The sequence below is a fragment of the Delphinus delphis genome, chromosome 19, assembly GCF_949987515.2.
Source record: "Delphinus delphis chromosome 19, mDelDel1.2, whole genome shotgun sequence".
Lineage (NCBI taxonomy): Eukaryota > Metazoa > Chordata > Mammalia > Artiodactyla > Delphinidae > Delphinus > Delphinus delphis.
Window position 1 is genome coordinate 45,725,000 of NC_082701.1, and position 15,173 is coordinate 45,740,172.

Consider the following 15,173-nt stretch of genomic DNA (forward strand, 5'->3'; position numbering starts at 1 on the left):
TTGTTCCTTTTATCTCTTATTTCCTTATAATGTAACATAAAATGTATTGACTTTATATTGTAGTATTTAAGTATTGTTAATTTTACATCATCGTACTTAAGTTACGGGATATCAAGGTGAGTAAACATCCTCAACGACTTTACCGTCTCTTATGGGGATGGAGTCAGTGCATTTTTGCTTGTATACATGATACTTGTATCATTTTAGGCAGGATTATGATCTTGTTATTGTCTTTATTTGGAGAGTAAGTATGGTTTAAGGAGATGCATATGGGTGCCAAATTGACAAGGGGTAGACATGTGATGTTTAATTTTGTGTGTCAAATTGACTGGGGTGCAGAGTACCCAGATACTTTTTAAAATATTTATTTATTTATTTGGTTGTACCAGCTCTTAGTTGCGGCAGGCAGGCTCCTTAGTTGTGGCTTTCAGGGTCCTTAGTTGCGGCTCACCTGGCTCCTTAGTTGTGACATACAGGCTCCTTAGTTGTGGCATGCGAACTCTTAGTTGTGGCACGTGAACTCTTAGTTATGGCATGCAGGCAGGATCTAGTTCCCTGACCAGGGATCGAACCCATGCCCCCTGCTTTGGGAACATGGAGTCTTAACCACTGTGCCACCAGGGAAGTCCCGAGTATCCAGATATTTGGTTAAACATTATTCTGGGTGTGTCTGTGAGGGTGTTTCTGGATGAGATTAACATGTAAAACAGTAGACAGAGTAAAGCAGGTTGCCTTCCCAATGTGGGTGGGCCTCATCCGATCAGTTGAAGGCCTGGATAGAATAAAAAGTAAGGGAGAATTCACTCTCTCTGCCTGTGTTAGAGCTGGGACATAGGTCTTCCCCTGCCTTTGGACTCAATACAGACTAGAACTTACACCATCAGCTCCCCTGATTTTCCAGTCTTTGGACTCAGACTGGAACTAACTATACCATCAGTTATCTGAGTCTCCAGCTTGCTGACTGCAGACCTTGGGACTTCTCAGTCTCCATAATCATGTGAACTAATTCCTTATAGCAAATCTCTCTCTGTATTGGTTCTCTTTCTCTGGAGAGCACAGACACAGAGCTCTGTGCTGATACAGTGTACATCTCCTTAATTCCTTTCAATGACTAGATTGTATCCCAAATGATGAATGTGCCATCCTTTAATCCTCCTCATTGATACATAGTTAGGCTCTTTCCAGTTTTCCAGTCTTTTTCTGATTTCACCAGTGTATCAATAACTATCTATACACATACATCTTTGTGCCCTTATGCTACTATAACTGAAGACCAAGGAATGTGATTTATGACTCTTAAAGGTGACAAATACGTATTTGTTCTGTGCATGTTTTGTATGACATCATGTGCCTTAGAATGCAGTTTCCCCAAAGAAAAACTCTAATGTGTAAGTGCTATAAATGTCAGGTATGTTGTGGCTCCCTAACACATATTTTAAAACAATAATAATTTGCAGAATAGCAGGTCAATTCATGTAACCTAACTAGCTAAATACCAGTTGGGACATTTTCTTTAAGTGGGTCTCTTGAACCGTGTACTCAGAGAGAGTGCTTTCCATAAGCCAAAGGATGTTGGCTATTCTTTACAGGAAACCCAGTGAGTCTCCTCAGGCTTCTTCTTGTAACAAACACCCACTAGAACTATATTTTGGAATCATTTCCATTGCAAATCCCCTCTTTCCACACCCCTTTAAAAGGCAGCTGCAGTATTTGGCATCTAACCAAGGCCTGCTGCACCAACAATTCTCTAAATTTTATTTATATTTCATGTGCAGTATGTTCAAACTCTCACTTTCCCAGGTGCCAGATGCTGGTTTGGACACACTCCAGTAGAAAGTGCTTTCCTGTCAAATAATAAAAGGAAAATGCTGAACATACCACCTCTTTATACAGACTTGCGTATAGTATACCAAAGTTAAGTACTCTAATAATGACTTCACTATTTCCCCAATTTGCAATCCCCCCTAATTCCCTCCTCACCTCCCTCCACACCAAATACTTTGTCCCTCGTCTCCCATAGGATGTTTATGGTCCCCTTCCATATCTTCAGTGTTCACTTGAAAACGTCAGGGTGTAGGAATCTATCTGTCTCACATGCTTTGGATGGGGCCTGATGTAACCCACCCACGGGTGTTTCAAATATGATTTGGATGAGAAAATAAAACACTTTAACCCACTTTCAGTATTTTAAAAGATATCTAACAACTTAATGTCTGCTATGTTAATAGCTTTTACATGTTTTCACTAAAAAGCGATGCTTTCCATGTGTTGGATAATAATACTGTCCCTGCAGTCGCACAGAATTTTGGCATGACACTAAAAATGAGCTTGGAATTCGCCTTTATCATAGGTCTCTTGCCTGCCTAAAGGCAATCCTCAGTCCAAAGATCCTACTTGTGAAATGAGCAGCAGTGTTAGGTGGATGCTGAGAAAGTAGATATCGTTTCAAGAGATTGCCAGTCCACTCGTGGCGCCCGCCTCCACCTCCACCTCTTTCACCGCTTTATGTGGTAACATTTCACTGAACCGAAAACGAGTACAATTCCATGTTCTATCCCAGAAAATTGGGAACCTTAAGCGTGAAGATTTGTGTTTGTGCCCAAAGCTTGCAGTTATATTCTGAGGTTTAAATGAACTCTTGTAAAGCAGGCTATGATTTGTGTGTGTGTGTTTGCATGTGTGGAAAGCCGCTATAAAATATAGACATTCTGCTTGGCTGCCAGTATCTCGTTTTCTTTTTCAACGTTTCCACTAGATGGCGGTAGATGTCCAAGAAATAACTGGCAAAAGCCTTGTGGAGGGCTGTGAGAGGGGCGTCCCATCCTTTCACTGGGCTGTTGGTAGCTGAGCGGACACACTGTTGTTCCTCTGTTGCGGGTGGGCATGGTGTACATTTTATTTTTGCGGGTGGGCATGGTGTACATTTTATTTTTTCGACTGTGTGTGTGTCGGGGTGGCGAGGCCGGAAGACTTGCCACAGACCACCTGTTTAATCCAGGTTCTAACCATAGGGTAGCGTCTTGCCAGCTGGGGGAAAAAAATAATCCCTAGAATTTTTCTCAACTATCAACAGACTTAATAGAAGCCACGGAACCGGTTCAGGAAAGCAGCCAGCTTCGATTTAGAGATGCCGTGGCATCTGGTCCCTATATTGTGGAGATGGAAGAGAGCCAATCGCTGGTGAGGAAATGGCCGCGGCGACCTGGGGACTGAAATCCCACAGTGAGACCTGCGATCAACCCACAAGTACTTATGGATTCCCTCCCATGTGCCTAGCACTAGATCAGAAGCTACACAAGAAATAAAAGAGGTGGCGTCCTCCAGTCCTCTTATAGTAGAGAACATGAAACATACACACAGAGAAGTAAGTGCCGAGCAAGACCTAGCGTGATGAAGGTAACATTGTGTGAAGATGGGAAGTCCTCCGCCAGGGTTGTCTCCCGAGCACTTCGGCCACGCGGCGGGAGCCCGCGCCCCCTACGCCCTCTGCAGCAGCCAGTGCCTAGGCGGCTAGCACTGCTACAAAGGGGGCGTGGCGTGGGCGGGCCCCACGGGCGGGGCTTTCTTTTCCCCAGTGCCCGCCGCCGCCGCCGCCGCCGCTGCTGCTGCCGCCTCTGCCCGCCGCGCGGACCGAGGGAGCGCGGTCGCCGCCGCCTGCCTGCCCGGGTGCCCGCGTGCCCGGGCAGCGGTGGGCCAGGATGTCGGGTTTCCTGGAGGAGCTGTTGGGAGAGAAGCTGGTGACGGGCGGCGGCGAGGAGGTGGACGTGCACTCGTTGGCTGCCCGCGGCATCTCGCTGCTCGGGCTCTACTTCGGCTGTAGCCTGAGCGCCCCCTGCGCGCAGCTCAGCGCCAGCCTGGCCGCCTTCTACGGCCGCCTGCGGGGGGACGCGGCGGCCGGGCCAGGGGCTGGGGCCGGCCCGGGGCCGGGGGCCGGGGCGGCGGCGGAACCCGAGTCGCGGCGCCGCCTGGAGATTGTCTTCGTGTCCTCGGACCAGGACCAGCGTCAGTGGCAGGACTTCGTGCGGGACATGCCGTGGTTGGCGCTGCCCTACAAGGAGAAGCACAGGAAGGTGAGCTGCGCCGGCCTCGTCGGCGGCTCCGGCCTCGTCGGCGTCCCCGGCCTGGGTGCGCAGCCCGCGAGTTCCCGGGAGCCGGGTCCTCGCCGCCGCCTCCCCCCCGCCCGGCGCCCCCTCCGCCCCCTTCTCCTTCGTGCACGAGCTTCCCCTCCTGCTCCTCAGCGTCCCCTGCCTCTGCCCGCCTCCCCGTCCCGGAACCTCGCCGGCTAGCGGCTCCCGCGGCAACTCCTCTGTGCCGATGCCAGGCCGCGCCCGCTGGGGAAGTTTGAAACCCCTGGGACCCCGACTCGCGTCCTGGGGAGTCGAGAGCCCGGTTCCCCCATGGTGGGAAGCCTCGAGTTAGGGGGTGGCTGCGCTCGGGGGTCGCGACTCGGTGACCCCCACCCCCAGGCAGAGGCGCAGGGAGGGGCCGCTTCCTTTCCCTCAGCGCTAGACTCCCCGCGGATACCTGTGGTGGTGGGGGAGGGCGCTAGCCCCCTACCCATAATGCCTGAACCAGGAAGTTTCCTCTCTTTCTGAGAGAAATCGGCTTTCCTGGGGCTCTCTCCGGCTGTGGCCGGGGACCCGAAGGCCGAGGCTAGGCCGCCAGGCGCCCTTTGGGGGGGGGGTGTCGGCCGCTGACCGTGGCTTCGGGCGAGAAGGAGCTCGCTCGTCTGCCTTCGCCTTCCCTCCGCCCCCAACCCCTACCCCGGGCTGAACTAGTGGCCCCCGGGGAGCCTTTCATTGTCTGGCTGTCCAGCCATCCTCACCAGATGCCTCTCGGGCACCGGACCAGACCCGTCCGTGCAGCTCTTAGTTGCTTGGTTGGTGGGCCAGTGTTGCCTTGACATCGAATTAAATGCTGAACCGATCCCATAGGTGCAGATTGACCGGAAGAACGAGGATTGGGGGAAATTTATACCTTGCTGTCAACTTCTCATCTCCCGCCGCCCCCCGCCCCCCCCCCCCGGTTTGCTGCTGAAATTAGCTTTGATTTTTGAGTGTGTCTGTTGGATGAAGATATCTGTTTTAATAAAACAAATTCAGGAAATTTTGCCATGAATCGAAACAGAAAAAGTTTTGGAGCACTTTTGCTTAATTAGCATGCCTGATGCAACGTGTGAATCCAGCCCTTTCCTTTCCGGAGGAAACTCTCATTTTATGGAGTGGACAGGAGAAGGGCTCTTCTGGGGGCGTTTAGGGCTGCCATGTGCTGCTTTAATGTGTACAGAATCTTGTTGAGAAGCATGATTTAAACTTAGTCGAGTAAAAGGCTTAGACTGTGACCCCATATGTCTCGAGTAAATCATCCATGGAAGCAGTGTAAGGTACAGACTTGGTATTTAAAATATGAAATACAGTTTAACAAATACAGTTTGTAAATTTAACATTGGAGAAACATGGGCTCACTAACCTCACAGAGGCAAAGCTTGGCGTTTTAAACACTTTTTAGGTGATCTTGCCCATATTTGATGTATATGGTGCCTGAATATGAATAGCTTTTGCTTTAAAACATGGGAATCCTTTGTTTTCCTTGGTGGTGGCTTTTATGATCGTTTTGGGGAGGAGTAATGTCCAGAAAGTGCTCTATCAAGAAATATTTTCATTGTTATGTCCATTTTCTGTTGTAGACCAAAGGCCATGTAAAATAATGTCCTTATTGGGCAATACAAATGAATTCTAGCTTTTGCAAATACACAGTGATGGTAAAATGTTACAGACCTAAGGCCTATTGTTGTGTTTTCCTCCGCAACAAGTGGGGGAAATAAATTTGCTGGATAGTAAAAAATATGGGGCAAATTGAGATGTTTTGCAAATGCTTAAAGCTTTTTTTCCAAAAAGGAGAATATCTGATATGACATGGGCCGTGCCTAGTTCAGTGCGCTCTGGGCAGTCCTTTTACATGAAAAAAAAGTGGTCTGTGGCTCCAGCCTGGACTTGCTACTTCCACCAGGATGAGAGTCTGGATGACACAGGGCAGAACCTCATTTGAAAATACAGTTCAGATTGCTGGCCCGTGCCCAAACCATGGTACGTTAGCATATTAAAAATTTATTTTTGCTCAGAGCTTTTCTGACTCACATTCTGTAGTTCACTTTGTTGTCTAAAACAAGTCCAGGGCTTCCCTGGTGGCGCAGTGGTTAAGAATCCGCCTGCCAATTCAGGGAACCCAGGTTCGAGCCCTGGTGGGGGAAGATCCCACATGCTGAGGAGCCCATGCGCCACAACTACTGAGCCTGCGCTCTAGAGCCCTAGAGCCACAACTACTGAAGCCCGCGTGCCTAGAGTCCGTGCTCTACAAGAAAAGCCACCGCAGTGAGAAGCCCACGTACCTCAAAGAAGAGTAGCCCCCGCTCACCACAACTAGAGAAAGCCCAGCCACACACAGCAAGGAAGACCCAATGCAGCCAAAAATAAATAAAGTAAATAAGTTTATTAAAAAAATAAAACAAGTCCAGTTTTCAAGGAGGTAGTTTCTGCTCCTTGATGTTCATGAATAGGCAACTCAAGACTGGATCCTAGAAATATTCTTATTTGTGGTGATATACCAGGTAAAAGGACTCCAGCTGTGTTTCTTATGGAAAATATACTCTTGGAAATTACAACAGCTATGTACTCACTTTGGAAGAAATTATTTTCCCCCTTGAAACCAAAGAGATGTAAAACAAATTCCTTTTCTGTAACTTTGAGTTTTTGTCTCTCTTATTTGAAATTGGTGTGCTTAGAAATCTGTGATCTTGGGATGCCAATTCTGTGATAACAACAGTGAAAAACCCAGGGCACCCGCGATTCAGGGTGCTCACTGGCTAGACAGCTTAGCTTCTTGTTGATGGATTCTGTCCATGTTGTTTCACCAACTATAAAAATAGCATTAAAGGAGAGAATTTTGTTTTTACACTGAAGGGAAACCAAAGTTCCAGATTACTAATTTTTTTAAGTTCTCATTAACATTTGTTCTTAAATCCATTGGTATACTTCCCACTGGGATAACAAAGGATATGGTTCTAATTAGTTATTGGCTGGCATTTCTCTAAAGAAAATTGAAAAATTATGGTAGGGAAAGAAAATGCAGTGTATTATTTCTCTTTTTCTTCTTTTATTAATTTCCCTTTTATATAGTAAGAAAGTCTCGGGATGGCCGAGACTTCAAAACTGCGTTTTGCGTGGCTCCTCTCACCTTGCTTGGAACTGTGAGAGAACACCAAATAACAGGATTCCAGCATCTTTTTTAAAAAAATTCTTTGTGGAAAGTTGTCCTGTTTCTACTTGCTTTAGTGGTTGGGGCAAAAGTAATTGAAGCTTCACTTTTTGGCTTCTAAGCACACACGTATAAAGAGCTGTATAGAAATTGTAATTAGATGATAACAGAACTTTGAGTGCTTTTATAAGAGCCGTGTTGTCAGGAAACATATAATCCTGAAGTTAAGGCAGTTAGATTTGTTTTAATAAGTAGGTTTGTTTTTTGTTTTGTTGATAGACATTTTTCAGATTTCTGGAGAGAAAATGTGATGAATAGTTGGGAAGTGGTAAAGATTCGGACTTTTGGGATTTGATCTATCCCTTTAGACTAATATGGGTTACTTAGCTGTCAAAACTAGAGAGTAGATCTTTGGGATCTGCTTCAGCATCACAGAGGAAAGCACTGGTTTTGGTCTTAGAGACACAGGGCTCAGCTTTGCCTGGGCTGGATGCCTGATGAAAAACATTTGGTCAGTGTGCGTGCCCTGACATCAAAGGATGCAGTACCACTGGTCTTTTTTTATATATCTATATATATAAATTTGTTTATTTATTTTTGGCTGCGTTGGGTCTTCGTTGCTGCGTGTGGGCTTTCTCTAGTTGCGGTGAGCGGAGGCTGCTCTTCGTTGCGGTGCGTGGGCTTCTCATTGCAGTGGCTTCTCTTGTTGCAGAGCACGGGTTCTTGGCGTGAGGGCTTCAGTAGTTGTGGCTCGCGGGCTCTAGAGCACAGGCTCAGTAGTTGTGGCGCATGGGCTTAGTTGCTCTGCGGCATGTGGGATCTTCCGGGACCAAGGATCAAACCCGTGTCCCCTGCACTGGCAGGTGGATTCTTAACCACTGCACCACCAGGGAAGTCCAGTATTGCTGGTGTTGATCTGGACAGGTTTGGTGGGCTCTGGCTTGGTCCCAGAACTTCCTGCCCCACAGAAAGGGGACGAGAAAGTCAGAGCAGGAGAGCGGCAGAGTTAGGGGCTCTGGTCTAGTGTCTCTGGTCCACCTGCTTCGGCCAGGGGAAGTGGTATCTTCCTGTTCCCCACCAGGGTTGTTTGCGCTCGGTGATTCTGGTGCAGACTAAATCAGAGGCTTGGCCTAGAATTCACCTGAATCACTTGGGCTCTTTGGATGGGGTGAGATTTGGTACCAACCCCGGCAGTCTTACAGCTCTATCTCTCCCAGTGCTTTCTCCCTCAATGCAAATACCCTAGCCACTAAGAGAATGATTTCTACAACACTGACAAATGACTTGCGAGGTGGTAAAAGATGGCAAAAAGGCACCGCTGTGAATATTGGCGTTTTCTGCCTTCCACATAAGGACCAGCCAGGACAGGTTCCCTCTGTTGACTGTGTTTCCAGGACTTGGATCCATCTAATAAAAGACAACAGTCTGATTAAAGTAATAAGAGCAATTTTCCTTGAGAGGCTTTTTCCTCATTCCATTATTTGTAATGTATTTCTTAATCTCATTTTTCTTCTCTGCATAATGAAGCTGTCTAGTGTAGTGGCTGAAAATACAGACTCTTGTCCTTTAGATCCTGCCTCTGCCATTTATTAGCTGTGTGACCTTGTGCAAGTTATCCTACCTCTCTGTGTCTCAGGTTCCTAACCTATAAAATGGAGATGGCAACAGCACCTGCCTTACAGCATTGTTGTAAAGACTACACAAGATAATAGACACGTGCCTGGCATATAGTACGTGCTCAATAAGTGCTAGCAATTATTATTTGTTAATAAATGACCATGAACTTCAGTAATTCGTTTTATAGTGTGAGCCTTTGGAATATATCACATTACAGAATTGCAAAACTGTCATGAGGCATATTTTTAACTTTTCGAACAAATGACCTTTATAACCATACAAGGGGATATGAGCAAGGAGTTGAAAGAATTGCCCTAGAAGAGCTTACAATCGAGGAGAAAGATCTAGAAAAATGAAACAAAAGCAAATGGATATAACAAACATCGTTCCTTAAAGTACTGATAGTACCGATATTTACTGAGCTTCGTACTTATATTTGCCAGTGAAACTTGAGACAGCAAATCAGGGAAGCCAGGCATGATAAAGGAGAACAGCTTTCAGGTGATGGGGCGCTCTTCTTGAGAGAGATTAATTACGTACTTGGGTGATCGTTTTTGTGGTTTGCCAAAGCCATCAGGCATGTCTTCTGCTGATCCTAGCTGCTCAGACCTGGGCGGCTTGGGGGTTGCAGGGTTGCCGCCCTTCCCCTTGTAAGTGGACGGTGCCTGCTCTGGTCTCTGGAGCTGTAGAAGCCTCATCCCCCTAAGACGGAGCCGCCTCCCTTCCCAGCTCTGGAATGTTGTAGGATAGGTTTGTTCAGACCTGTTGCCATTTGCGGATTTGATACTTGTCTTCTAGTTAGCGGCTCGGGTCTGACGGACCAGCTGTCCACAGCTTTTGCTGATCCATTTGTCTCCTGATGTGGGTTGGGATATGAACTAGAGCACAGAGGAAAGCAGTGGGTTTTGAGGTTAGGGTCATTGATTTCATTTACCCGTTTCCTCCGCCCCTACCCCCTTTTTATCACCGTTCCTTGTGGTTTGAGGCCTTGTTTTAATATCTGCGCAAATTGGAGAAAGAAGGCTTTGTGTTGTATACAGCTGGGGTGGGGGGTGAACAAGTCCCTCAGTTGTGGGGATGGCCGGGGGCGGGGGTTCTTCTTTATTTACTGTTAGGACCTGGGACCCCAGGGTTCCAGCTTGCCCCATTCTGAACTAGTCTGGGCTTCTTGCTGCACGATTTTGTTTCAGGGGGAGCGTGTAAGCTTGGCATAGGATGTGTTCTTTTTTCATGTTCTGAATCCCCAGTGGTGCTCAGTGTTAACCACCAGGGTGCTTGGGTTTCTGTATTTCATTAATTTATCATTATACTTATTCAAAAGGCACTCAAAGAAAATGGCTATGAATTTAGAATCTTTTTGCTGATCCTGACTTTTACGAAGCTTTTGCATACTATTGCTTTACATCTTGTCATTATTTAAAAAGTGACTAAGAGTTCTTGAGTCTCAGGAGTCATCCTTGATTCTCTCCCACCCCTCACATCTAAAAGGCACTGAGGGACTTCCCTGGTCACGCAGTGGTTAAGAATCCGCCTGCCAACGCAGGGGACACAGGTTCGAGCCCTGGTCTGGGAAGATCCGACATGCCGCGGAGCCACGAAGCCCATGCGCCACAACTACTGAGCCTGTGCTCTGGAGCCTGCGCGCCACAACTCCTGAAGCCTGTGCGCCTAGAGCCCGTGCTCCGCAACAAGAGAAGCCACTGCAATGAGAAGCCAGCACACCGCAACGAAGAGTAGCCCCCGCTCGCCCCAACTAGAGAAAGCCCATGTGCAGCAATGAAGACCCAATGCAGCCAAAAATAAATAAATTAAATAAATTAAAAAATAAAAAAATAAAAGTCACCGAACCCTGTTGATCTCCTTAACAGTTCTCAACTCTGAGCCCTTCTCTCCATTCCTACCATCACTGCTTGAGTTCATATTTCATCTGGACCACAGCAGCCTCCTCCATGGGTTCTTTGCTTCCAGTGCTGACCCCTAATTCTCAAGACTAGAGCTTCTCAAACTGTCTATAATCAAGGATCAGTTTGCTTTTGTTGTGTTAATTTGCAATCAGTCACACACCCATACGTGGCCCTATTATACAGGACTACTGTACAGCTTGAACCACATACAACTCCCCGCTGGGTTGACAACACACAGACTGGTCTCTGTCCTGTACAACAAGATGAGACCATTGGTCACAAGCTTGGATGTTGCTGGAATGTTGAGCTGCTGTCAGCAGTTCTAGGTGCTCACTCTCCATTTCTGTACCTGCCCTGTCATGGACCAGTAACAAAGAACTGATGGATAACTACTGGGCTACAGACCCACCTTGAGCAGTACTGCTCTGGGCTGTTTCCGGAATGGAATGACAAGTTCAAAAACACAACTTTGATCTTGTCATTCTCCTGCTTAAGAATTTTTCAGTACTTCTTCATAGCCTCTGGGGTCAAGTCCAGACTCTAAAGCGTGGTCCCTGACTGTTCTCCTGCCTCTTCTCCCACCTGGGCAGTGTCCTCTCTCCTCCTACCTGGCTTGTTTGGGTCTTTCTAAAATCAGTTCTGGTTTCCCTGCTCTAAGAAGCTTTCCTGTCTCTTTCCTCTCTAGGTGGGATGCTTTTGTGAATGTCCATAGATGGAGTACATAGATGTCTTAGCACTTAGCCTTGTGTGATTTTTTTTTTTTTTTTTGGTCTTTTTCATTTGACTTTAAGCTCCTTGAGGACAGAAACCAGCCAAAGGGAGGGGAAGATGCTCAGTGTTTCGGTGCTGACAATCGGATAATATGGTCACAGAAAGCAGGCGTGTGACTTTTAGATTTGTAACTTGAAAGCACGGTAGTTTCCACATTGTGTGAGTTGGAATGTGCACTTTCACTGGTACTTAGCTCGATTTTAACATTTAATATTAGAGTTGGGCCCTAATTGAACTGTATAATTGTATATACCCACAGTTGGCTGGTTTTGTTTCTTAATGAGTGCTTTCAAGAGTACTTCCATGAGCAAGTGAATGTGTAACTCCGTTGCCCTGTAATTCTGTGCTCAAAAATAGAAAAAGACTCGCCTCTCCAGTTTTGAAATGTCAAAAATCTTAGTTAAAAACTGCAGGCCTATCATTCCATGCTTTTATATTTCCTAAATAGTTTGTGTTTCTCTAGCATCTTTCTTCCAGTGAACTCAAACTGCATGCATATTATATCTTCTAGCAACTAGTCATCAGTAGCTATTAAGCATTTTAGTTTTTCAAAGTATATTTGAGTTGGAGAATTGATTCAAAGAGAACCAATTATCAGATCAGGGTCTCAGTGTTGGAAGAAAGGGCTCAGCTGAACTCTCTTAAATTCAACTCAGTCCTTTCTGTTCAAGAAATTGGATCTTAAAAAATGTGCACATCAAACATTCTCCAGGGAAGAGGAGGGAGCCGAAACTTCTCTTTTCAACAAATCACTTTCTGAGTGGATTCACTCTAGATAGACTCTGAAATAAGATAGAGATAGTTTAACCACTTGAAACATTTGCTGTTGCTGGGAAGACAGGAGAGCCAGAACGTCTTCTGTTGCTGCCTTTCCGTGGTGGTGGTTTCTAAGGGCCTTTTAATCATTTGGCTTTTTTTAGATCAGCCAGTGAAGTGTCCCCAACGCCCCTTCATCCTATGCAAAGCCTTGGGGCTGCTTTCGTGCTTTTGTTCAGAGACGAAATTGAACTTCAGGTATCCTGCCGAGATCCTAGGACTAAATCAGTCCTCCCTTTTATGAGGTTTTCAGAAACTGCTGTTCTAACTTCCAGTGAAATCTCAAACATGTGCTTTCTGCTTTATGACAAGTAAGAAGTATAGTAATTGAAAGTTGCTTGAGTGCTGTTATTCTGTAGTGAAACCCTGTAATGGAAACTTTTGTTCTGTGGCATCTGTGATTAAATGCAAACATAAATTTTCTGCTGCTTGCTGGTCATATAACTCTTGGACCAGATATACAATGGATTTTTGTGTGAACTACACCTCAGAAAACCCTTTTTAAAAAACAATTTAAGCTTAAAGTTCAGCATTCCTTTCTAGTACATCTATCACCCACTCCCCTTCAGATTATCTTGAAACCCCAGTTACAGGTAAATTCAAGTAATATTTTCTACAGTTAATAATGCTTTTATCTTGGATCATTGTTGAGTAGTCATAAAATAGGGTGTGGTAAGTTTTGCTGTTCCAGGGATAGAATTTCCCTCTTTGTTTTCCTAGGAGAATTTTATCCACATGCATCGGTTTTTTGCAGTTTTTTGTTTGTCTTTTTTGGTCAATATTCCTGGGATGAAAATCTGAATGGATTGAGTGTGCTTAAAATCAGAAGATGCTGCCTTTTTTCCCCCTTGTACGTGATCAGGTCAAGACAGTTTTCTTTTGATCGTGGTGGCTCACAGCACAGCTGCCTCATCTGTTACTCATTTTTTAGGGTTTGATGTGAAATATAAAGACTGGGCAGAACAACGTGCAATAGGCAAAATCACAGTGCTGCCCTCTGAGCTCTGAATGGCAGTGGATGTGGGTCTGAGAGCAGCCTTTTTTCACCTTTGGGCACGTGCTTGACTGCAACTTAGAAAAGTGTTTAAAGCCACAGACCTTCAAAAATACCCCATTATAAGTGGTATTTAAAATCCGTTGCACAGTGCATAAGAGTGTGGACTCTGGATCAAGTTTCCTGGATTTGAATCCTGTCTCTGTCACTCTCTAGCAGTGTGACAGTGACGCAAATTACCTAACTTGTGTGTCTCTTAAGTTTCTGGTCAGTAAAATGGAGATAATAGTATCTATCTTATAGGGTTGTATTGTTAAGGATTAAATGAATTAATATTTGAAAATTGTTTAGAACAGTGCCTGGTACATAGTGTCACTGGAATGTGTACCCAGGTGCTTGGTTATGCCATTCCATTTTTTTTTTAAGATTTAATTTTTATTTATTTTTGGCTGCGTTGGGTCTTCGTTGCTGTGCGCGGGCTTTCTCTAGTTGTGGCGAGTGGGGGCTACTCTTCGTTGCGGTGCGCGGGCTTCTCATTGCGGTGGCTTCTCTTGTTTCGGAGCACAGGCTCTAGGTACATGGGCTTCAGTAGTTGTGCACAGGCTTAGTTGCTATGCGGCATGTGGGATCTTCCTGGCCCAGAGATCAAACCTGTGTCCCCTGCATTGGCAGGCGGATTCTTATCCATTGCACCACTAGGGAAGTCCCTCCATTAAAAAAAAAAAAAGATTAATTTAATTTAATTTATTTGGCTGCACCGGGTTTTAGTTGCGGCACGTGGGGTCTTCGTTGCTGTGTGCGGGATCTTTAGTTGCGGCATGCAGGATCTAGTTCCCTGACCAGGGATGGAACACAGGGTCTTCCCTGCAGTGTCAGCGTGGAGTCTTAACTGCTGGACCACCAGGGAAGTCCCCATTCCATTTTTTTAAATGGTTATTCAGATTACAGGAGAAAAGAATTCTCAGCTTTTTTCTTTCTCTGTATCCCCTTTACTTTCAACACCTGGCTCTTTGCTTCTAATGGCCTATCATGTAATCTGGTGTCTCTTCAGTTTCTTACTAGGACTATAATCATTCTTTGTCAGTTGTTGACGTGATGACATATCCATGTCTTTGAATGTGGGTATGATTCTAGACTATCTCTTTGACTAATTGAATACTCACTTTTACTAAGTGGCTTCTATTTTCACTTTTGAGCTGGGAGAGGAGAGGGGAGAGATACTGGTCTGTGCCTATTCCTCCTGCCATTTATTTTTTTTTTTTTACCTTTTTATTATGGAAAACTTCAAACACCACACAGGTGGGGAAAATAGTATAGGGAACCCCCATGCACCCAGCGCCCAGATACAACAATCAACTCAGGGACACCCACTGCCCCCACCCCTCACTGGATTACTTTGAAGTCACTCCCAGACATCATATCACTTCCTTCTTAAACATTTCACTAAGTAACTCTTTAAAGAAAAATAACCACAACATCATATCATACCTTAAAAATCTAATAATTCCTTAATATCAGCATATATCCAGCCAGTATTTCAATTTCCTTGATTGTCTCATGATTTTTTTGTTGTTGTTGTTACAGTTCGTTTGTTTGAATCCAAATAAGCTCTCCACTTTGCATTTGGTACCTATATCTCAAATCTTTCCCCCCTCTCCTGACCATTTATTTGTTGTTCACTTTCATTTAAATTGTCTTTGTCTCTGGGTCTGTCTACTTGCCACATTCCCAACCTTTTCTTCGCTGTATTTCCCTCTTTATCTAGGTCTGGAATATCGAGTCCTAGGTTCAAAAGGGTCCTAGCCTCCTGTATCTGA

General features: G+C 45.5%; 1 protein-coding gene across 1 annotated transcript in view; it reads left to right on the top strand.

The window, feature by feature from the left end:
• The first annotated feature begins 3,601 nt into the window (after positions 1 to 3,601).
• NXN (nucleoredoxin) overlaps positions 3,602 to 15,173 on the top strand; it is a 140,864-nt gene continuing 129,292 nt past the window's right edge. The window contains exon 1 of the mRNA XM_059996584.1: positions 3,602 to 4,070. Within this exon, the coding sequence (XP_059852567.1) occupies positions 3,699 to 4,070 (372 nt within the window). The 5' untranslated portion in view covers positions 3,602 to 3,698. The remainder of the gene's footprint in view (positions 4,071 to 15,173) is intronic.